Raw genomic sequence first — 22,485 nt, 5'->3', positions numbered from 1 at the left:
CACCACTGAACTATTCAGAAGATGGGGTGGCATGGTGGCTCAGTGGTTAGCACTGCTGCCTTACAGCACCAGGGTCCCAGGTTCAATTCCAGTGGAGTTTGTGTGGGTTTCCTCCGGGTGCTCCGGTTTCGCCCCACAGCCCAAAGATGTGTAGGTCAGGTAAATTGGCCTTGCTAAATTGCCCATAGTGTTAGGTGCATTAGTCAGAGGGAAATGGGTCTGGGTGGGTTACTCTTCAGAGGGTCAGTGTGGATTTGTTGGGCCAAAAGACCTGTTTCCACACTGTAGGGAATCTAATCTAATCTAATCAAATCAAATCATCTGGGAGCTCTTAGCAGTGCCTAGCCAAGAAATATCACTGAACTGACATCAATAAAATTAGATATTGTAACATTGCTGTTTGTCTGAGCTTGCTACATGGAGACATTTTGCCACATTTTCTACAACACAATACTGATAATTCAACGAAGTCTCATACTGGCAGTAAAGCACTTGTGACATCGAGGCTGATAAGTGCAATAGAAGTGCAAGTCTTTTGATCAATTAATTATTCCACTTGTAAAAGTTGGTCTATCTCAAGACCCAGATTCTTGACGTTTGCTGAAAAGAGACATGTTGCTGAAGTATTGTGTCTGGCACTCATTAGGACAATGCAAGAATGCTAAATTTAATCAATCAATCACAACAACTTATACGACCAGAGCAGAGTGTACTGATTAGTTGGCTAGTTGATTTGGATTGGGTAGTCAATGCCTTGAAGAAAACGAGGAAATACAAGCTCCCAAAGTCCCTGTTAATTCATAAAAAAGGCTTAAAGCTTGAACATAGTAATTCCTCCGGATACAGGAGGGTTCCGTTCCTGAGAACCCCTGTCAATGATGGAATTTGTAAGTTTGGAGCTCATTTAAAATTAAGTTTAAAATTGCAGACATAATTTTTGCCTACAACTGTTGATTTTTATTGATTTAATTTTTGGCACGGATAGGCAAATCCACAATTTGAGAGTTTGTGGATACAGAGGATCTACTGCATTCCTTTAGCTTGTACAGAACAGATCCCTGTGAATGAAAGTATATCACTTCCAGCAAATGTAAATGCACCACTTTGCAAACTTAATGATTATCCTTAAATGTTCATTTGTGCAGCTATTAGCACACAAAATTGTTCAAATGCCTAATCTCTCACAATTGTAGATGTTTTGGTTTGGGGTTTGCATGTGAGAGCTGGTTGAGCCCTGTCTGCATTCTGTCCAATATGAACGTACTGTTAGATTTGATTAACCATTTGTGACACATACAACCCATGTACCTGGGAGTGCATGATACGCAAATCTATGCATGCTCAATCGTGTGGTTCTCAGGACATCCTTTTGGACAAAAGGCAGCATCCTTCTAGTGGAAAATACCACTTGCATACCACTACACGACAGCTGCAAGAATCAGCTTTCTTAATCTATTTTCACAAAGTTGAGACATGGTTTGTTGCCGGCCCTGGCAAACCAGGGCTCTTTTCTCCAACAGCAGAAATTGCTGTGATTCCATGAGCCTTAGCGCACTTTGTTTGTCTTGAGTGAAGAATGAAATGCTTTGCAACATGCCTTTCTTTTCAGCAATATTCAGATTCTTTCCTACCAACTTTCAACTCAAAATGCCTTTTACAGTGTTTCTGTTTACTATACATGTCCCCTCTTCAGTCTTCATCTTACGTACATTCGAAAGAAATGCAAAGCTATAAAAAGACATTTTTAGATTGAGAAAAATGCAAGTCAGACGTTCACCTTTCTGCCATACTACTGTATTCCATCTTTCAAAAAGAAAGACATGATTTTTTAATATTACTTAACAATATGTTAAAAAAGTAGCCAGTTTAGGCTTCAGTGTTAATACAATTATACACTCTATAACAGGTCGATAGTGTGAGCATTGTTCTTTTGAATTCATTCTGCAAGTATTCTTACACAAGCTGGCTACAAGTCAGAAATCAAACACAATATAGCGTAACCTTGTACACTTTAAACAGTGAATTTGTGAAGGAGTACTGGAGGCAACTGGGATTTCACTGCCCAGTTCAGTATGAGCATTCCCATCGGTCAATTCATCTCGTTAAGGGAATGCTGGAGCAATGACGAATAAAAACTGATGAAGTCCATTCCCTTGTCAGTAGTTGGATTGTATGTACAGTGCTGAATGCAAGACGTGAATAAAAAGTCACGGTGGATTGATGCAAAGGAGGGAACAAACAGATTGACCTTCACCCAAGCACATGCTTGGGCAGACACTAGGGAAGAAGAGTCAGAGACAGAAGATTGTTTGAGTTCCAACCCGAGCAGGTTATGACTACTTTTGAACAAGTCCCACTCACAGACTACAAACACACAAGCAAACAAAAGAATAAATCAGGTAAGGAGGATGTGGAGTGACATCCAGCCAACTCTTTCTCCAAACACTGTAAGGAAGTTTCTAGGGCCAAGGCGCCCTGCACCTATCCCAGTGCAGAACCACACACAGCAGTGGGGAGATGGGATGGTGAGGGCAGAAGGATGAAGGGCAGAAAAAGGCAAGGCAGTTCCAGAACAACCTGGTTAGCTCTCAGCGCAGCAGAGTACTGTATATTCGGGTGAGAATATTCAGTGGAGTCACAAGTTGGGAACTCTTAATCTGATCAGTGAGCAGCAAACGTGGTTTTCTTCAGGCTGAAGTTCGACCAGTTGATGGAGAGTCTCTGTCTGTTTTGCCGGGCTGAATCTAAGCAGAATCTGTGAAGGTAAAGGAGAAGATAATGAATTTTAAAATAAAAAGTGCACTGGAAACGCTCAGCAAGTCTGACAGCATCCATGGAGAGGGAAACAGAGTTAACACTGGAGGTTGATAATCTTCCGTAGAAGAATGCAATGAGCCCAAGGCAAGCCAAGAGACATTGATGAACAGCTCGTTAAGTAAATACAAGTCATAAGAATGGCTTGCTGTGACCCAACCACCTGAAAACCTGATCAGCTTCCACATCTTTCAATGTTGCTTTCATTCTCTCAACTCTTAGTTGAGCTAACAATCAGGAATGACCATCATATTTTACCTTCTCTCATCTGTGGAATAATGGTTTATTACGAGTCCCAACCATGAGTGCCGACAGGTCATTCAATAAGGGAAATGTGGACCTCACCGATAAGCCCAAACTGATCCCTGATTTCATCTTTCCATGTGGAATGTGGGACAATTATCAGGAATGTGCCCAACAGCCAAGAAACAAGAGTAGGCCACATAGCTCTTTGAGCCTGCTCCGTCATTGGATATCCTTGATAATCTTTCAACACGGGACAATACAGGAACAGGAGGCGGCCATTCAGCCTCTCGAGCCTGTTCTGCCATTCAATGAGATAATGGCCCATTTGTGACTCAACACCATAAACCTGCCTACATCCCTTAGTACCATTACTTAACAGAAAAAAAAGATTTAAAATTAACAATTGATCTAGCATCCACTGCTATTTGTGTGGAAGAAAGCTCCAAACGATCACCCTTCGTGTGTAGAAGTGCTTCCCAACATCTCTCCTCAATGGTCTGGCCCTGATTTTCAGACTATGCCCCTTAGTTCTAGAATCCTCAACCAGTAGAAATAGTTTATCTACCCTTACTATCTTGAAGACTTCAGTCAGATCACTCCATAACCTTCTAAATTCTCTCGGAAACTGGCCTTATTTGCCCAATATTTGCTTGTAACTTAACGCCTGAAGTCTAGATATCAATCTTGTACTCCCTTAAGGCCTATATATCTTTCCTAAGATGCAGCCCCTAGATCTGCACTCAGGGTACTCCAAGAAAGATTGAACCAGGGTTTTGTAAAACTGCAGCATAACTTTTTGAATCCTTAAAGCCAAGTCCTTTAGATTAAAAAAAAGTCAACATTCCATTAGCTTCCTTGATTATTTTCATCCCCTTGCTAATCAAAAATCTATTATCCTGCTTTTAAAATATTTTAAAATTATGCAACCATTGCTTTTTGAGGAAGGGAGTTCCAAAGACGTACAACCCTCAGACAGAGTTAAAAAAAAGTTTCCTCATCTCAGTTTTTATTTTTAAACTCTGACCCCTGATCCTTTTTAAACTCTGACAGTTCGAGATAAGAGGAAACATCCTTTCAATACCAACTGAAAGCTTTCCAATTGATCTAGTTAAGTTGCCACACTTGCTAAAATGACAAGTTGCAGAAATCAGGCTCACATTTAACACAGCACATTGTTGAAACACACGGCGCCATCCTACAGAACTGCAGACTAGTTACAGAACAGGTAGAGGTCATTCGGTCCATTGTGCCTGTGCTGGCTCACTGCAAGGAATTTCAACTCCCTCCCTCTCGTACCTCTTTATTTTTAAAGCTAACCTATTTTTGTAATCAGTCTAGTCAGAGAGACTTTATTATACACCTTTGGAGCAGGTGGGACTTGAACCTGGGCCCCTCAGTCCAGAGGTAGGGACACTATTACTGTGTCAGAACAGGTCCTCCCTCCTGTGCCTCTCAGTCCATGGCCCTGCAAATGTCCTGCTGCTTATCCAATACAGTTTTAAAAACCTGAATTAACCCTTCTTCCACCACACTTGGGCATTGCATTCTACATTTCAACCACATTCTGCATGAAAACAGTTTCCTCACATCAGAGATGATCCTTTTACCAACTAGTACTCTCTGGTTTTAAATCTTGCTGCTAATGGGAACTGTTTCTTTTATCGACACTGATTATAGCTCTCATGAATATGAAACCAATCTGTTTCTGAGATTAATTAGTAAACAACTGTTTGATGCACTCTTGGACTGAACGAAATGCTGTGAAAATTCTGTGTTAAGTCTAGTTTGAACAGAGCTGGATCCAGGCTTTATCCCTGGACCATGAAGAAATATCATAATTAGCCATTGCAACTCTGAATGTAGAGCACAAAAAACATTACAGTACAGGAAGCCAGGCTGTTTTTTTCTCCTGATCTTGCATGTGGATGTAGTGATCTGTGCTAATTGGCGCGCACTGGAAGATGACTCTGTGGTCAAATAACCCCTGAAAAGTCAGCAAGATGGCAGCAAATACAAGGCTACAGCCGCATGCACAGCAATGCCACCACACATCACCAAACCACCAAAAATTCATACCTCTTGAAGTATTCCACTTCACGCTCAGTCTCATCCATCTCCACACTGTCTAAGTCAATGTCTTTAGGGAGAAACACATCATCTGTTTTAAAGACAAGATAAAGTGGTCATGAACAGATATTTCCAGATGCAAAAGTTAGATTTCTTAAATAACGTTGTTGATTATGGTACAGGAATAATCTGAGACAGTGTTTGTGATGAGGAAGTGAATTTTGTGCTTAGGGTTGCCAAATCTCTGCACAGGGTTTATTTTCCTCGTTTCACATTGAGAGGAACTGCTATGATCATCAACAATTCTAGTACTGTTGCACCATATAATGATCAGACTTTTAGATGGACTTACTTTGCTGTCATCTAGCAGTGTTGTTTCAATTATAATCCTTAGGAACATTAGATTACATTGACTGAAAAGGTAGGTTTTTCTTCTTCCAAGCAGAGTTTTTTTTTGTAGAAAATGCCAATGTTGTTCAGAATGCAGGTCATTTTGTTATAACGTGTATTTCAGCAACTTGAATTCGCTGTAACGCAATTGACGAATTGGGGACAGTGTTTCTACAATGTGAACTTTAAAAACACAATTACAGCACCAACACTTTAAGTGCTGTTTCTAAAGCGTGATTTTTCTATAATGTGAGGTTGCACAAGAATATAATCATCACAAAGTGGAAGAGCTGACTGTTGTTTTGCAAAAGGAGCATTGAAATATAGAAGTGGAATAGGCCATTCAGTGCATTAGTGAAAAGTGAGGTCTGCAGATGCTGGAGATCAGAGCTGAAAATGTGTTGCTGGTTAAAGCTCAGCAGGTCAGGCAGCATCCAAGGAACAGGAAATTCGACATTTCGGGCATAAGCCCTTCATCAGGCTTATGCCCGAAACGTTGAATTTCCTGTACCTTGGATGCTGCCTGACCTGCTGAGCTTTAACCAGCAACACATTTTCAGCTCATTCAGTGCATTAAGCTTACTCGACTTTTCATTCGATTGTGGCTGATCACGCCACTGGGGCTCAACAAACATATTTACCTAGATGATTTGTTATTAATTTAATGCCTTAAATCGCACTTCACAAAACAATATTACCCCCCAAATGAATCAAAAGCAATTTTGTCTTCTGAGGTGTAAGAGCCATTGCCAATGCCTTAACTGTCTGTCCATTCATAGTGTGCTTCCAATTAAACCTGTTGGACTATAACCTGGTGTTGTGTGATTTTTAACTTTGTACACCCCAGTCCAACACCGGCATCTCCAAATCATGTCCATTCTTAATTATCCTTGGCAAGGTGTGTTAAGCTGCCTTCTGCAGTCCATGCATTGTAATGACACCAAAGATATTGTCAGGAGCTCCAGAATTCTAATGTAGTAACAATGAAGGAACAACAATATAGTGCCAAATCAGGACAGTGTACCTCAACCGGAGGGAAACCTATAGGCAATGGTGTTGGTGTTCACAGCCATCTTCTGCCTTTGCCATTCTAGGTGAGAGAAGTTATGGGTTTGGAAGATGCTGCCAAAACAGCCTGGCTAAGTTGTTGCAGTATGTCTCAGAGATGGTACATATGGCTAACACTCAAGTGTCATGAATGAAAGCTCCTTTGTCATGAATGATGAATTCCCGAGTGTTATTTCGAACAGTAAAATTAGTGGCATCTTGAAAGCACTACATAGCAAAAATGAAGAATACTACATTAAAGAACACAAGGAGTATTAGGCATACAGGCCCAAAAGCCTCCTCCACCATTTAATAAGATTCTGGGTGATCTAACCTTGGGCTCAGCACCACTTAACTGCCTGTTCACCATATACTAGACACCTTTATGGTTCGAACATACTGCTCTGAATACAGAAGTGCTCCACAGCTCTCCTGGATATAGATGTTCAAAGATTCATCACCCTTGCAAAAATTCCTCATGACATCAGACTGAAATGGGCAATTCCTTATTCGGAAACTGTGACCTCAGTTCTGAAGACGGGTCACTGGACTCGAAACATTAACTGTGCTTTCTCTCCACAGATACTGCCAGACTTGCTGGATTTCTGCAGCAATCTTTGTTCTTATTTCAGATTTCCAGCATCCCCACATCTTGGCCTTTTTTTTGGTCTTTAGTTCTAGATTGTTCAAGGAGTTTTCAAGATCAGTAGATATATTTGTTAGATAGAAAGACAAAGGAGTTTGGTGCAAATCAGGCATGATTTGAATTGGGGTGGCACAATCTTCTTGGACAGGATGGCCACTCCTGTTCCTTTGTTCTTGCACCATGATTCACGTACACTAGTCATTCACTGTGACCACTGGAACATTGAGAATACTATCATATCACTGTAAAACTACTCTCTCAAACTTCAGTCTGGGTCACCAATACAGGAGGATCTGTATGAATCCATACAACTAGCAATGAAACAACTGACCAACTCTTCCTCAAGACTCCACAATGAGGAGTGAACACTTGGTGCAAAGTGCCATTCAGACAGAGCCAAAAAATACTGAGTATCACTGCAAAGAGAGTCAGAGTCAAACAGCACAGAAACAGACCCTTTGGTCCAACTCGTTCATGCCCACCAAGTTTGCCAAAATAAACATTTGCCTGCACTCAGCCCTTACCCCTCCAAAGCTTTCCTATTAATGTACTTGTCCAAATGTCTTCCAAACCTTTCAAGTGTACCTGCATCGACCATTTCCTCTGGCAATTCATTCCATATACTTATTAAATCTTTTTCTTCTCACCTTAAAATTATGCCCTCTAGTTTTTAACTTCCCAACCCTAGGGAAAAGGTCTTTGCTGTTTACCTTATCTGTGGCTTATCATGGCTTTACTCCTCAACCTCCTACACATCAGTGAAAGAAGTCCCAGCTTATCCAGCCTCTCCTTGTATTAAACTGCTCAGCCTCAGTAATATCTTTTTAAATTTCATCTGCACCCTCTGCAATCCTTTTAGTTGGGTGACCAGAATTGTGCACAGTACTCCAAAGGGGCCTCACCAATGTCCTGTAGAACCACGACACCATGTTCCAATCCCTATACTCAATGTTTTGAGCCAATGAAGCAAGCACACCAAATGCTGCCTTTACCACCCTGTCTACCTGAGACACAACATACAATGAATTACAGCAAAAGGAAGGGAATTAATTATCAGCTTCCAATGAGGTTTTCCAATACACAGTAAAATACTTCAACTCAACTGTTTTACAGAACCCTGACTAACAGGAGGAAGTTTAATGATATAAATTAGTGAATCAAAAAACATCAGGCAACCCAAAAGGCAAAGAGATCAGAATAACGAAGCAATATTGAAGAAAAAAAGGAAAGATTTATTTTATAGACTGTAGTAACGGATGGCATTGACAATAAGAAAGTGCCAAAAGAGATTGAGCAATTGGGGGTGGGGGGTTAATTTTAAAACCTCAATCAAGTAAACATAAGGAAAACTCAGCAGGTCTGGCAGCATCTGTGAAGAGAGAAACAGAGTTAACATTTTGAGTCCGATTATAGCTCTTCTTCAGGAAAGACCCAGGTCAGATTTCAAAATTGACCAAAAAAAGTGTTAGTGTATTAGGGACAGATTACTTGGCAGTAGTCCTCCTTCTGTAGTTTAAACAAGAACCTCTCAAGAAGCACAGATATCACAAGTTATGGCTTGGTTATGACAATCTTTATGATGGGTTGGAGAAAAGGATCAGTGTGGGTATATGCACTTGGAGTTGATTTTTGAGACAGGATATCAAGATTTTGAAGTTATTTACAATACGATTAAATGCTACAGAGGAAACATTAATGAGCTTTAGTGTGCTTGTTCTAATAAATGTTTAGAATGTTAAAGCAAGGTTATAAGTCCAACAATTTTATTTGGAGGTACAAGCTTTCAGAGTGCTGCTCCTTTGTCAGATAGCGAGTGGGACAGTATCATAATGCGTAGGTTTTATAGCAAAAGACCAAAGTGTCATACAACTGATGCGATGTATTGATTGTTAACAGCAATCTAGGTTTGTCTAATATATCGCATCAGTTGTATGACACTTTGACCTTTTGCTATAAAATCTGTGTATTATGATACTGTTCCACTCGCTATCTAACAAAGGAGCAGCACTCTGAAAGCTTGTACCTCCAAATAAAGTTGTTGGACTTATAACCTTGCTTTAACATTCTAAACAAGTCCAACAACTTTATTTGGAGGTACAAGCTTTCAGAGTGCTGCTCCTTTGTTAGATAGCGAGTGGAACAGTATCATAATACACAGATTTTATAGCAAAAGGTCAAAGTGTCATACAACTGATGCGATATATTAGACAAACCTAGATTGTCTCATATATCGCAAACAAACACATCAATACATCGCATCAGTTGTATGGCACTTTGATTTTTTATTATAAAATCTGTGCCCTATGATGTTGCCCCACTAGCCACAGGATGAAGGAGCAGCACTCCGAAAGCTTGTACCTTCAAATAAACCTACTGGACTTTAACCTGGTGTTGTGTGATTTTAAAGTAGGCTCTGCAGTAATTTGTTTTAATCAAACTAATCTCAGAGCTCCCTCTCCTGGCGAAACGTACTATAGCATAACAATCTACAGAACTCTGAATGCTGTTCATTACCACCTCAAATCATTGGGATCGTCATATGGGTGAGGATTACCACGGAATAGGAGTGCAAAGAGAGAGAACGGGAATGCAAAAGGGAGAAGAATATATAGAATGAGATAATATGCAAGGAAGACAATTCTGATATCAATACTGTGCACACATGCATGCAGGACAGGGTGTGTGAAAGGTGTTTAGCTGGTATAGAAACATGATGAAGTTTTGATGGACCAGCTAGCTGGTCCTTCCCTGCCTATCATTTCTGTATGCTTCACAAAAGCCAATCAGTTACAAAGATCGACCAGAGGTATGTTGAAAGTGATTAAAATATATTAGCACACAACTAAACAGACACTTTTTAGTACTTGCAAACAAGAAGGTTTTTTTTGTTTTTAAAAAGTTATTGCGATATGAATGTTGCTGGTTCAGCCAGTACTTCTTGCCAATTCCTAATTTCTCTTCAGAAGATGGTGGACAGCTGGATTCTTGAACTTCTGCAGTCTAATTAGTATGGATTTTGAATAGCTTTCAGAGTGTAGCGCTGGAAATGCACAGCAGGTCAGGCAGCATTCAACGAGCAGGAGAATAGACGTTTCAGACATGAGCCCTTCATTGGGAATGAGGCTTTTGGGTGGGGGGCTAAGAGATAAATGGGAGGGTGGTAAGGAGGTGGAGCTTGGGGCGGGAGGGGGCAAGGTAGCTGAGAATGCAATTGGTAGATTAGAGTGGTGGCGAAGGTGATAGGTCGGAGAGGAGGGTGGAGTGGATAGATGGGAAAGACTCTGGACAGGTCAAAAGGATGGTGCCGATTTGGAGGCTTGGGACTGGGATAAGGTGGAGGAAGGGGAAATGAGGGAACTAGTGATACCCACATTAATCCCAAGTGGTTGCAGGGTCCCAAGGCAGAAGACGAGATAAGATTACCCACAGTGTGGAAACAGGCCCTTCAGACCAACAGGTCTACCACCCCTCCCTCTGACTAATGCACCTTACAACTACGGACAATTTAACATGGCCAATTCACCTGATCTGCACATCTTTGGAATGTGGGTGGAAACCCACGCAGACACAGGGAGAATGTGCAAACCCTACACAGACAGTCACCCAAGGCTGGAATCGAACCTGGACCCTGGCGCTGAGAGACAGCAGAGCTAACCACTGCCATCGTGCCGCCAGATGTTCTTGCTCCAGGCTTCAGGTGGTTAAAGTTTGGAGATAGAGGAGGCCCAGGCATGTCTTTGGTGAAGTAGGACGGGAGTTGAAGTGTTCAGTCACGGGGCGGTGGGATTGGTTGGTGCAGGTGTCCCAGAGATGTTCTCGGAAACGTTCCACAAGTTGAAGTCCTGTCTCCCCGATGTAGAGGGGACCACATCGGGTGCAAAGGATACAGTAGATGATATTTGTGGAAGTATTGGTGAATTCCTGTCGGATGTGGAAGAATCCTTTGGGTCCTTGGACAGAGGTGAGAGAGAAGGTGTGGGCACAGGTTTTATACTTCCTGTGGTGGCAGGGGAAGGTGCCAGAAGTGGGATGTGGGCTGGTGGGAGGCATGGATCTGACAAGGGAGTCATGGAGAATGGTCTCTCTGAAACACTGATGGGGTGGAGAGGGAAATAAATGCCTTGTGGTGGGGTCTGTTTGTAGGTGGCAGAAGTGGTGGAGGATCGTGCAATGTATACGGAAGTTGGTGGGGTAGAAGGTGAAGGGGGGGTTCTGTTCTTGTTGCGTTGGGAGGGGTGGGGTTCAAGGGCGGAGGTGCATGAAATGGAGGAGATACACTGGAGGGTATTGACCACCATGTGGTAGAGAAAATTGCAATCTTTGGAGGAGGCCATCTGGGATTTATTTTATGGTGGAATTGTCATCCTGGAAACAGATGCAGCAGAGGCAGAGGAATAGCGTGAATAGCATTGGCCATGACTGATTTAACACTAAAACTTCTTTTAGCTGTCCAAGCGAACACTGATAAGTGGTATTCACTCACATGACTGAGTAACATTACTGGCAAGGCTAACTGGGTCAAAGCATTCCTTCTTTTCAAACAAAAGTAGTGTGACACTTACCAATAGAGTTGTTTAGCTTGTCGCCTTTCTTCTTTTTGTTTTTCTTGGTTTTTCCTTTGGGTTGGGGTGATTCCGCAGTGTATTTGTTAACTTGTTGCTGGTCATTAGAAGGGGCAGGCTCACTCACTGCTAACACCTTTTCTTCTTTCACATGGTTGAGCTTCTTCCCGTTGCCATTAACTCCTTTTTTCTCCTCCTTTCTGGTTTCCACCACCATTTGGCACTCAGACAGCTTTGGTTTGGGTGTTCCCAATTCTGCCTGACATTTGGCTGAACTTTTCGGATGCATCTCGCAAGGTCTGAAGCCCTCAGTTGGTTTCAATGGCCGTTCAGTACTCTGTTTGACCACCTGCGATTTTACCTTCTGCTTGCCATTTACTTCATTGTGGACTGAGAGTTCCAGGCTGATGTTGGCGTCTGGTTGCTTGGCCTTACCCTCCCGCTGAGATGGTGCCTGGGGCAGTCTGGGATCTTTGCCATTAGCTGGTGACTGCTGTGTTGTACTAGATTCTGGCAGCGCTTTCTGCTCCTCTTTGCTGTTTGTTTGTATCAGTGGTAGGTTGGGAGGTTTTGCTACAGTATCTGGCTGCTGGGATTTGCAGTTATCATTTACCAGATCCACAGCAGTTTCCTTTAAACGTGCATTTTGTAAAAAGCATTCATTTTTTTGGGATTCTTTAATTCTCTCTTTTTTCTTTTTCTTAGCTGATCTTATTTGCTGCAGTTCTTGAAGCCGTTGTAATTCCTGTTTTAGCTGCTCTGCCTCTTCCTGCCGTCTCTGCTCCTCGAGTAGTTGTAACTGTTCTCTCTCACGGGCTTCAGCCTCAAGTCGTGCCTTCTCTTCCTGCTGGAGGAAAACAGCAGTAAGTTTATTGAGCTAAAGCTTTTGTGGCTGTTATAAGAAGGTGTATTACTCACCCCATTGTAGTTCTGTGGTCTTCAGTTAAGCTTTACACCCGAGCTAACACATTAACAATCAGGTTCCTCAACTTGGAAGTGAAAAAAATTACATACACCTTGCTTTCTTCATGAAATTCATTTTTTTCATGACTCAAGCTAAGCCTACAGAAAATACATGACTGGTTGAGACGTGTCTCCTCAGAAACATGTCTCTCTCTCTCTCTCCACAGTTGGTGCCTGGCCAGCTGAGTTTTCCAGAAACCAACAATAACATAAGCTTTTGGCTTTTCCATATGATAAGTGTATTTGAACAGTTCAGTTGCATCTCATTAGACTCAACTTGGTGACCTCTTCAATGTTCAACGGATGTTATGCATTTTCACTTTCACACAGGTAAGTTTTGTTATCCAATCAATACTGCAACTCCCAGAACCCTGGGGAAGCAGGAAGTGCAAACTGCTCACCCTGACTGAAAAACATAATTTACTTCAATATAAAACTTGGCCAATCCAATCCACAAGTGCCAATCTTTGTAATACAGAATTGCAAACAATACTCTAGTTACATAAAATAGAGCTATATACAAGTTCAAGAGTGTGGTACTGGAAAAGCACAGCCGATCTGGCAACACCCAAGGAGCAGGGGAATCGATGGTTCAGGCATAACTCTTTGATCAGTAAAGTGAGCAGTGTTTACATTCTCACAGCTGATTATACACAAGCTCAACATAACTTCTCCACTTTGGCAGTCAACACTCAGATTTATGAAGGAGGAGAAAGCGAGGACTGCAGAGCTGATGAAGAGCTCATCCTTGGACCGTTGATTCTCCTGCTCCTTGGACGCTACCTGACCTGCTGTGCTTTTGTAGCACCTCACTTTTGGACTCCGACCTCCATTTATGAAATCTAATATCCCATTTATTTTTTTCCTGCCACTTTTATAAATCTAGATTAGCAAACCTAGAGGTGTCCCTGTACACTAATTTGAACAGTGCCATTTAGTTTATATCACTTCCCTCTAGTCTTTCTGTTAAATGAGAAACGCAATGTCTTTAGAAACTCCCTTGTTTCTAGAATTCAAAACTCATTAACAAGTACTCAAACCCCAAAGGCCTAAATCTAATAATGTTTAAAGCACAGATTCAGCCGTTCATGCCAGCTCACAAGAACAATACCAAACTAATTTCTTTGTTTCCACACATTCCCACAGCCCAATGCCTCCTGCACAAGTCAGGCTGGCTCTCAAAACAGAAGTCCTGGCAACCTTTACAGTAATACACAAAATTAAACAAGTACTAAGCAAGTTAAAGCACATTTTCTCCACTTCATGAGTTCCAAATGGTGAGCTTCAATGAGGATATCAATTTGTTCAATTCAATTTAAAAAATTATAAAACATACAAAATTGCATAAAAATTTATTTTGAAATTTTCAAATGCAAACACAAATAGAGTATTTTACTTTTATGTGGGATTCATTTATAAGCCACAAAATTCTGATGCTGAATTTATTTCCAATGTCTTACCCCATACAAAACATAATTTGGTCAAGACAAATGAAAAATATATAACTATTCCAGAATGGAGAGACAATCATATTGATAAACTGGCAACTTAATATTCCCAACTCTATGAATAAAGATGTTGAAATAGAGGTTATAAAAGAACATAAGGAAACCTACAAATGGATATGAGTAAGATAGTGGGCAAAAATTTGGCAGATGGAGTATGTGAGAAAATAGTAACCCCATCTACTATGACAGGAAGAGTAGAAAAACAGCATGTTGTTTAAGTGGAAAGAGATTGCAGAATTCTGCATTACAGAGGAATAGGAGTGTCGTGAATCTCAAAATGTTAGTATGAAGGCACAAATGGAATGTTGTTGTTTATTACAAGGGGAATGGAACATAAAACCAGCAAAGTTTTGCTCTGGTTGTACATGGCATTAATGATGTTATGTGCAAAGTTACAATCTCCTTACTTTATGAAATGCTGACATGGAAAGGAAAGGTCAGACAGGTTGGAACTGCCTAGACCTACATTAGTTGCAGAAAAGATTGGAGAGAAATATAATATGTATGTTCAAAAGATGAGATGAAACAAGTCATTGAATTTGGACAAGGAATTGAGCACCAAGTGACAAATACAATCAATCAGTCAAAGGCTTCGAGCATGGATGGTGATCTGGAGGAACTTTTTCTCCCACAGGGCGCTGGGTCTATGGAACACTCTCCCATAGGTTAAAGTTTCTTTGTTGTAATTCCTTTGATGGGAAAACAGTATCACTGGCCTTTTCTCAGTGTCCTCAAGGATCCAAGCCATGTTTTTGAACCATTCCAGTCCATTTCATGACAGCACACACAGTGTTGTTAGGAAAACAGCTCCAGAATTTTATCTCATGACAGGGAGGGAACAGTAATATTGTTCAAGTTCAGATTTGTATGTGGCTTGGAGAGGAACCTGGTTGTGTTCCCGTGTTTTTAATATCAAAGATGGTAGGTTTAGAAGCTGCTATCAAAGGAGCCTTGGTGAGTTGCTACCATTTATCTTATAGATAGTATGTACAGCTGTCACTGGTGATGGAAGGGATGACTGTTGGAGGAGGTGGAAAGGATGTAAATCAAGTGTACTGCCTTGTCCTAGATAATGTTCAAAGTATTGGGATTACAATAGGTGGCACAGTGGCTCAGTGGTTAGTACTGCTGCCTTACACCGTCAGGGACCCGGGTTAGATTCCAGCCTCAGGTGACTGTCGGTGTGGAGTTTATATATTTTTCTCGTATCTGCGTGGGTTGCCTCGAGATGTTCCATTTCCTCCCACAGGCCAAAGATGTGCAGATTAGGTAAACTGACAATGCCAAATTGCCCTAGTGTTCAGGGATGTTTAAGTTACGTACATTAGTCAGGGGAAATATAAGGTAATGCAATAGACGAATGGGTCTGGGTGGGTTACTCTTTGGAGGGTCAGTGTGGACTTATTGGGCCAAATGGCCTGGTTCCACAATGTAGGGATTCTATAATGCTTCTATAACACAACATCTTGTACAACAACAAATGCGATTTCAATAACAATGTCTACCTTAACAAAGAAACATAACGTTGCCATTTCTGCTGTATAACTTGAGCACTGAAAAGGACTACATTATCCAACTGAATGACCACCTTTGTCTCAGTTAGTAGAGTTGCAAAAGACTGACAAAGGGCCTGTAGTATGGAGAAATCTCTTACCTTTCGCTGTTTGTGCCGTGCTCGTTTAGCTGCCCTTGTGCTGCTGACTGGTTTAGATTCTGTGCTATTTATAAATTGCAATAGGTCTTCCACTTTTCGATGATCTACTATCTGCTCCTTCTCAAGGATCTGGTCTGCTTTCTTTGGCTGTTCTTCTTTTCGCTTTGTGAGTCGTAACCGGAGTTTTTCACGCATTTCTGCATAGTTTCTACTTGTTGGTGCAGCAGGTGGCTGAAAGACATGAGCAGTAACATTTAGTTGCAGGCCATGATTTATTAGTTGTGTTAATTCAAACCAATGATAAAGTTAATGAGATAACAAGTTTAAACCATCACGCAAAGAAAAATCATGTACCATTAACAAAATCTGCCAATTAATTGTTGCTGCTTTTGCAACTGCTAGGAAAATGAATCATAAAAGCACTACCATTGTATCAAAGATCACATCTACAGGCTATGCAATGCACAACCTTGACAATTAGACATTATGCAAATTACTTTCAGCTGTTTATATATAGTTACTTTAGTTGAAGTTATGAACCAAGTCAAGACATCAAAATCGTGCATTTGAAAGGAAGTAGAAAACTGGCCTTTGGAAGTGCGCTGTGAACTTGGTGCATATATAACTGAAGCTTTTATTCTTCCTCAATTCTGTGGCAATGCAGCCAAACTTGATTGTGATGGTGTGAAGTGTACTGCATTTGGCATTGAAGCTTACCCACCTGCCTAACTCCCCAAACACTTTGCCAAAATTTGGAAGATCAGAACTCCCACCCATGATTTCTAACTGGTAAACCTTGCATCGTGTGATAAACACAAAATCTCACACGTGGTTACAATGGTTTTAACAGAACCATTAATGCTGGCAAGGGTCACAAATGACTAATAGCCCTTCAGGTGAGGCATTACAGAAACTATTCCTCCCAAGCAATCACCACTTTCAGAGAATAACAAATTACAAAAAAACATTAAAACCAAAAAAGCCTCTGCATTATCACAAGAAAATTTTATACAATAAACTTCTTCACAAAGCAACTGAAGGAGATATGGTATAAGGCTACATTCTGATTCTGTCCAACTCGTCCTAACCTCCACTGACATAAACTGTTTCAAATATCCAAACGCTGACAAGACAGGATCTGAAGCAGGGACAGTGAATATCTCTAAGCAAAAACTGTTCCATTAGAAACATAAAGAATAGGAGGAGACCATTCGCCCCACTAGTGGCAGATCCTCCATATCGCTGCCATATTGCTGCTCTCCTCTGATACACCTCAACATTGTGAGCATCTAAAAATCTATTTTTTTTAAAAAACAATATTCAGAAACATTACCTCCATGTCGCAGCAAATTCCAAGAGTTCACCACTCAGTGAAAAAAATTCTCATCTCTGTCCAAAACTGTCTACTGCATATCTTGGATGGGGGTGGGGAGGGGAGGGGAGGCGGGGGGGGGGGGGGATATCATCCCTGCATTCAGTCTGTTCTACTTTGTCAGAATTTTACATTTCAAGGAGATCCCCTCATTCTTTACTCCAGTAAAATCAGGTGAAATCTTTCCTCATACGACAAACCTGCACATTGCAGGAATCAGTCTGGTGAACTTTTGCTGCAGTCCCTCAATGGCAGGTGAATGTTTTCTTCAATAAGACGACCAAAATTGCTCATACTCCAGCTGTGGTCTGACCAAGGCCCTGCACAGGTGCTTGTTTCTGTACTCAAACACTCTTGCAATGAATGTCAATATACCATGTGCCTTCCTAACTCTTAGCTGAACCTGTATGCTTGTTTTCAAGATGTGTTTCCCAATTTATCACCATTTAAATAATATTCTGGCATTTTGTTTTGTCCAAATTTCATATATCTAGTTTATACTGCGTCTGCTAAATATTTAACCACTCACTCAACCTAAACTTTCCTGAAGCCTCAAAGCATTCCTAATCAATCACAGTCCCACCTAGTTTTTGTCGCCAACAAACTTGGAAATGTAACCTTTCATTCCCTCATACAAATTCTTAACATACATTGTGAATAGCTGGCACCAAGCAACAATGCCTGCCTTCTTCACTGAAGCTTTTACTTCAGAAATGACTCATTTATTTATTTTCTGTCTGGTAACAAATTCTCAATTCATGCTGGTATATTATCATCAATCCCAAGTGATCTGATTTTATACACAAAGATTTTATGTAGGATTTTATCACTTTCCAAAAATCCAAATACACCACATCCACTGGTTGTCCATATCCATTCTACTAGTTATGCCCTCAAAAAAAATCCAATAAGTTTGTCAACGACTTCCCTTTCATAAATCCATGTTGGCTTTGAGAGATCCCTTTGGTGTTTAGTAAGTGTTGCCTCTACTCTTGATCCTAATCTGAGTTGGAAGGGCACTTGTATACAACGTGACTATTATTTGTTGCCAGGTTCTGCTGCCAGAATTAATCTGTACAATCCTCCTCAACCTAAAACAAGTTGTACAATTTCCTTACTCAAATAAAGCTGAAAATGTGTTGCTGGAAAAGCGCAGCAGGTCAGGCAGCACCCAAAGAGCAGGAGAATCGACGTTTCGGGCATGAGCCCTTCTTCAGGAATGTTCTCCAGCATCTGCAGTCCTCACTTTCTCCTTACTCAAATAAGCCTGTTGGATTCATCTGCCATCATGGGACCAGTGAGAATAATTCTATTTGTTTTAAAATAGTGATAGATAGGATCTAAAAGTTAAAGGTCTAAATTAGAGGAAGGCCACTTTTGACGGTATTATGCAATAACTTTCATAATTTAAGTGGGGGCAGATGTTCGCAGGCAAAGAGATGGCTGGAAAATGGAAAGCCTTCAAAAATTAGATGATGAGAGTCCAGAAACAGTATATTCCTGTTAGGGAGAAAGGCAAGGCTAGTAGCTGTAGGGAATGCTGGATGACGAGAAAAGTTGAGGTTTTGGTTAAGAAAAAGAAAGCATGTGTCAGGTATACACAGCAGAGATCGAGTGAATCCTTAGAAGAGTATGAAGGCAGTAGGAGTATACTTGAGAGAAATCAGGAGGGCAAAAAGGGGACATGAGATAGCTTTGGCAAATAGAGTTAAGGAGAATCCAAAGCGTTTTAATAAATACATTAAAGGAGAATAGGGTAACTAGGGAGAGATCAGCAAGGAAGCCGATTTGTGGAACTACAGGAGATGGAGGCAATACTAAATGAGTATGGTGCATCAATGTTTACTGTGGAGGAGGGCATGGAAGATACAGAATGTGGGGAAATAGATGGTGACGTCTTGAAAAATGTCCCGATTACAGAGGTGGTGGTGCTGGATGTCTTAAAATGCGTAAAGGTGCATAAATCCCCAGCACCTGATCGAAGTCTTTTCCTGTGTGGGGCATCCAGAACTAGAGGGCATAGGTTTAGGGTGAGAAGGCAAAGATATAAAAGAGACCTAAGGGGCAACTTTTTCACGCAGAGGGTAGTACATGTATGGAATGAGCTGCCAGAGGAAGTGGTGGAAGCTGGTACAATTGCAACATTTAAAAGGCATCTGGATGGGTATATGAATAGGAGGGATATGGGCTGGTTGCTGCCAGGTGGGACTAGATTGGGTTGGGATATCTGGTCAGCATGGACGAGTTGAACGGAAGGAAGGGTCTGTTTCTGTGCTGTACATCGCTATGACTCCATGTTACTTGTTCCATCCAGTGAGGAGGATGAAAATGCATAATGTAGAGCGAAAATGATATATAATTTACGGCAGAGGTCTAGCCACCTTACATCAAAAATGATCACTGTATGCACAATATTATCCGCAATTTTCACCAAATGTAGAATGGGGAGGCGTTTCACATGCAGAAGTGAAATATTCGTTTGCACTGTAGCCCTTTTGGGTAGGTGGGGAAATCAATCTTTGACTCCCCAAACAATTTGTTTTTGACCCTCCCCCACTGGAAGTTTCTTCTCCAAATCAACTCTGGTGTAATTTTAAATATCTCTATTCACTGAACGTGGATATTTCTTTGGAAGTGTCTCAGTCTGCTAGATTATGCACCGGATAGTACGCTTTCTATGTGCATCTTTAAAAGTTGGTGAGGATCCTTACGAACATGCCAAATTTCCTAAGCTGCCTAAGGAAGAGGTGTTGGAGTATAAGAGTCGGGAGTCTTTGTAACTGTACAAGGTGCTGGTGAGGCCAAATCTAAGTTACCGCCAATAGTTTTTAAAGATACAGTTTCATTGCAAGCAGTTCAGAGAAGGTTCACTTGAATGATCTAGGTGGGATTGTCTGATAAGAGGCTAAACAAGTTGGGACTGTTCTCACTGCAGTTTGTAAGAATGAGAGGCGATCTCATTGAAACATGTAGAATTCTTAAGGGGCATGACACGGTAAATACTGAGAGGATATCTCCCTACATGGGAGAGGTGAGGTCCATGCAGCATTGTCTCAGAATAGAAGGGTACCAATTTAAGACCAAGATGAGGTGGTATTTGTTCTCTCAGAAGGTACTGTGACTTTGGAACTCCTTGCTACAGCCAGCCATAATGGTACAGTCCTCCTTTATACTTAAGGCTGAGACGCATAGATTCTTGATCTGGAGGGGAATCAAGGGTTATGAGGAAAAAGGCAGGTAAGTGGACATGAAAAACTTATGCCTGTACCATCGATTCTCCTCTCCTTGGATGCTGCCTGACCTGCTGTGCTTTTCTAGGATCACACTCAACTCTGATCTCCAGCATCTACAGTCCTCACTTTCTCAATGAGAAACGTATGATCAGCCATCCTACTGAATGGCCTATTCCTGTTTCTATTTCTTATGGTCTGTCTTAAGTGGAGGCAACAACCTTGTAGAATTATTGCTAGATATTGCTATTAATCCAGATATCCAGGTAGTGTCCGGGGGACCTTGGTTTGAATGCCACCATGAGGGCTGGTAAATTTTAATTCAATAAACATCTGGAAGAATGAGTCAAATGACAACCATATTCCCAATTGTTGGGAAATATCATCTAGTTCCCAAGCAGCCTTCGGGGAAAGCTGTTGCCTCCTTACTGATCAGATCTACATGTGACTCCAGACCCAGTGTGATGTGGCTGACTCTTAACTGCTCTCCGGTTATTAGTGCTGGGCAAAAGATGCATAGCCACATCCAAATCCTCTGAATTAAAAGAATCCAAAGCTGGATAATGTACATGAGGGAAAAAGAAATGGAAGAATATGATGATTGAGGTGGATACAAGTGTAAGATTATTTATTTGGGGCACGGCCACTAAATAGACCTAATAGGTCGATGTCGTGTTTGTTTGCAAATTCTATATAGCTCTCTGGATAAGGCAGGGAGAGAAATATTCGAAGCCTGAGGGAAACATCTGCAGGTTTAGTTCATAACTGATGTATCTCTTGAACTTCGTTGGAATCACAAGAGGAGGGTTGAGGTCTTTAGTACAACTGTTTACTTCACAGGGCACTGTATTTGGTATTTCTTGGGATAAATGTCGGTCTTCATGGTCTGGTTGGCAATCCGGGGTGCAATACACTGGCCTGGGTGACAACTTGGTTGATCAACTTGGAATTAAGATGCAACATCTTTCTAGAAGGCAACCTGAAAGAATGGTTACTGCATAATGTGGAAATCCATGTAATCAAAAATTTGCCGAACAGGCAGGTTAATGAAATAGCTCCACGAAGGCCAGTATCCCATCACCAAGTTACCTGTTATTTACACATGGAGTGTCTTTGACACTGATCCAGTTCCCTCAGAGCCAGCTCTAAGAGTGAACAGAATCTCTGACTCTCCTGTTCTTCTCTGTCAGCCAGGGCTCCCTGATTGGACAAGACTAACAGTCCAAATTAGGGATCTCATTCTGAGATCCACCTCGACGTCCTCATTACAATTACTACATTCCTTCCCCCTCTGAGTCCGAGAGCATCGGCCGGTTCTTTCTTTTGTAGCACCTCCTGAGGCATTTCAGCACCAGATCAGGTTCCTCCAACTCCACCTCTGATACAGGCAGCATGCAATGTACAGTAGCTTGCCTCTTGCACCTGTGGCGCCTTGGAAGAAATTCATTCCCTTCTTCAGGCTGCAAGGGCAGTCAGGCAAGATCGAGATATTGTCAATGCTTGATGGAGAGGGAGACCCCATGGGTTCTAGAACAGTCAGAAAGGCTGTCAACCTATTTTCTCCTGCATCGTTTGCAAGTTCACACCTTTCATATGGTCAACATGCTTGTTCAGGGTAGTCGCACCTACCTGAACTGTGTGTCAATGAACCGGACCTCATGTCAACCGTGCCTTTTACCCAGGCAAAGCCAATCCCATGGTTCCTGCACCAAAATTAGTCCTCTGAAGTAAAAGGTCTCTCTTGTTTAGTGGAGTCTTATGTTTGACATTGGTGTTCCTGATGCCATTTCATCCCCACCTCCCCTCCCCCTCCTTCCTGCCCCCAAGTTCCAGGAAGATCAGACTCAACCTGGTGTGGAGTCATTTCCCCATTAGCAACTCTGCTGGAGCTATCCCTGTACTTGCATGAGGGGTGACCCTATAACCAAATAGGGATCTGGACAGTTTGATATCTAGTGAAGTGTAGGCTGCTTATTTAAGTCCGAC

General features: G+C 41.5%; 1 protein-coding gene across 3 annotated transcripts in view; it reads right to left on the bottom strand.

Annotated features, from left to right (window-relative positions):
* Positions 1 to 1,802: 1,802 nt before the first annotated feature.
* Positions 1,803 to 22,485, bottom strand: part of fam193a (family with sequence similarity 193 member A) — a 234,127-nt gene continuing 213,444 nt past the window's right edge. For 2 of the 3 annotated variants that reach the window (XM_060834543.1, XM_060834562.1), the window contains exons 19-22: positions 15,898 to 16,128; positions 11,773 to 12,619; positions 5,137 to 5,218; positions 1,803 to 2,755 (exon numbers count right to left, since the gene is read on the bottom strand). In XM_060834543.1, the coding sequence (XP_060690526.1) occupies positions 2,662 to 2,755; positions 5,137 to 5,218; positions 11,773 to 12,619; positions 15,898 to 16,128 (1,254 nt within the window). In that variant the 3' untranslated portion in view covers positions 1,803 to 2,661. The remainder of the gene's footprint in view (positions 2,756 to 5,136; positions 5,219 to 11,772; positions 12,620 to 15,897; positions 16,129 to 22,485) is intronic. The other variant, XM_060834552.1, reaches the window with a different exon arrangement.

The sequence above is a fragment of the Hemiscyllium ocellatum genome, chromosome 2 (genome assembly GCF_020745735.1).
Source record: "Hemiscyllium ocellatum isolate sHemOce1 chromosome 2, sHemOce1.pat.X.cur, whole genome shotgun sequence".
Classification (NCBI taxonomy): domain Eukaryota; kingdom Metazoa; phylum Chordata; class Chondrichthyes; order Orectolobiformes; family Hemiscylliidae; genus Hemiscyllium; species Hemiscyllium ocellatum.
The sequence above is the reverse complement of the archived record's forward strand: the minus strand, read 5'-3'. Positions and strand labels throughout refer to the sequence as shown.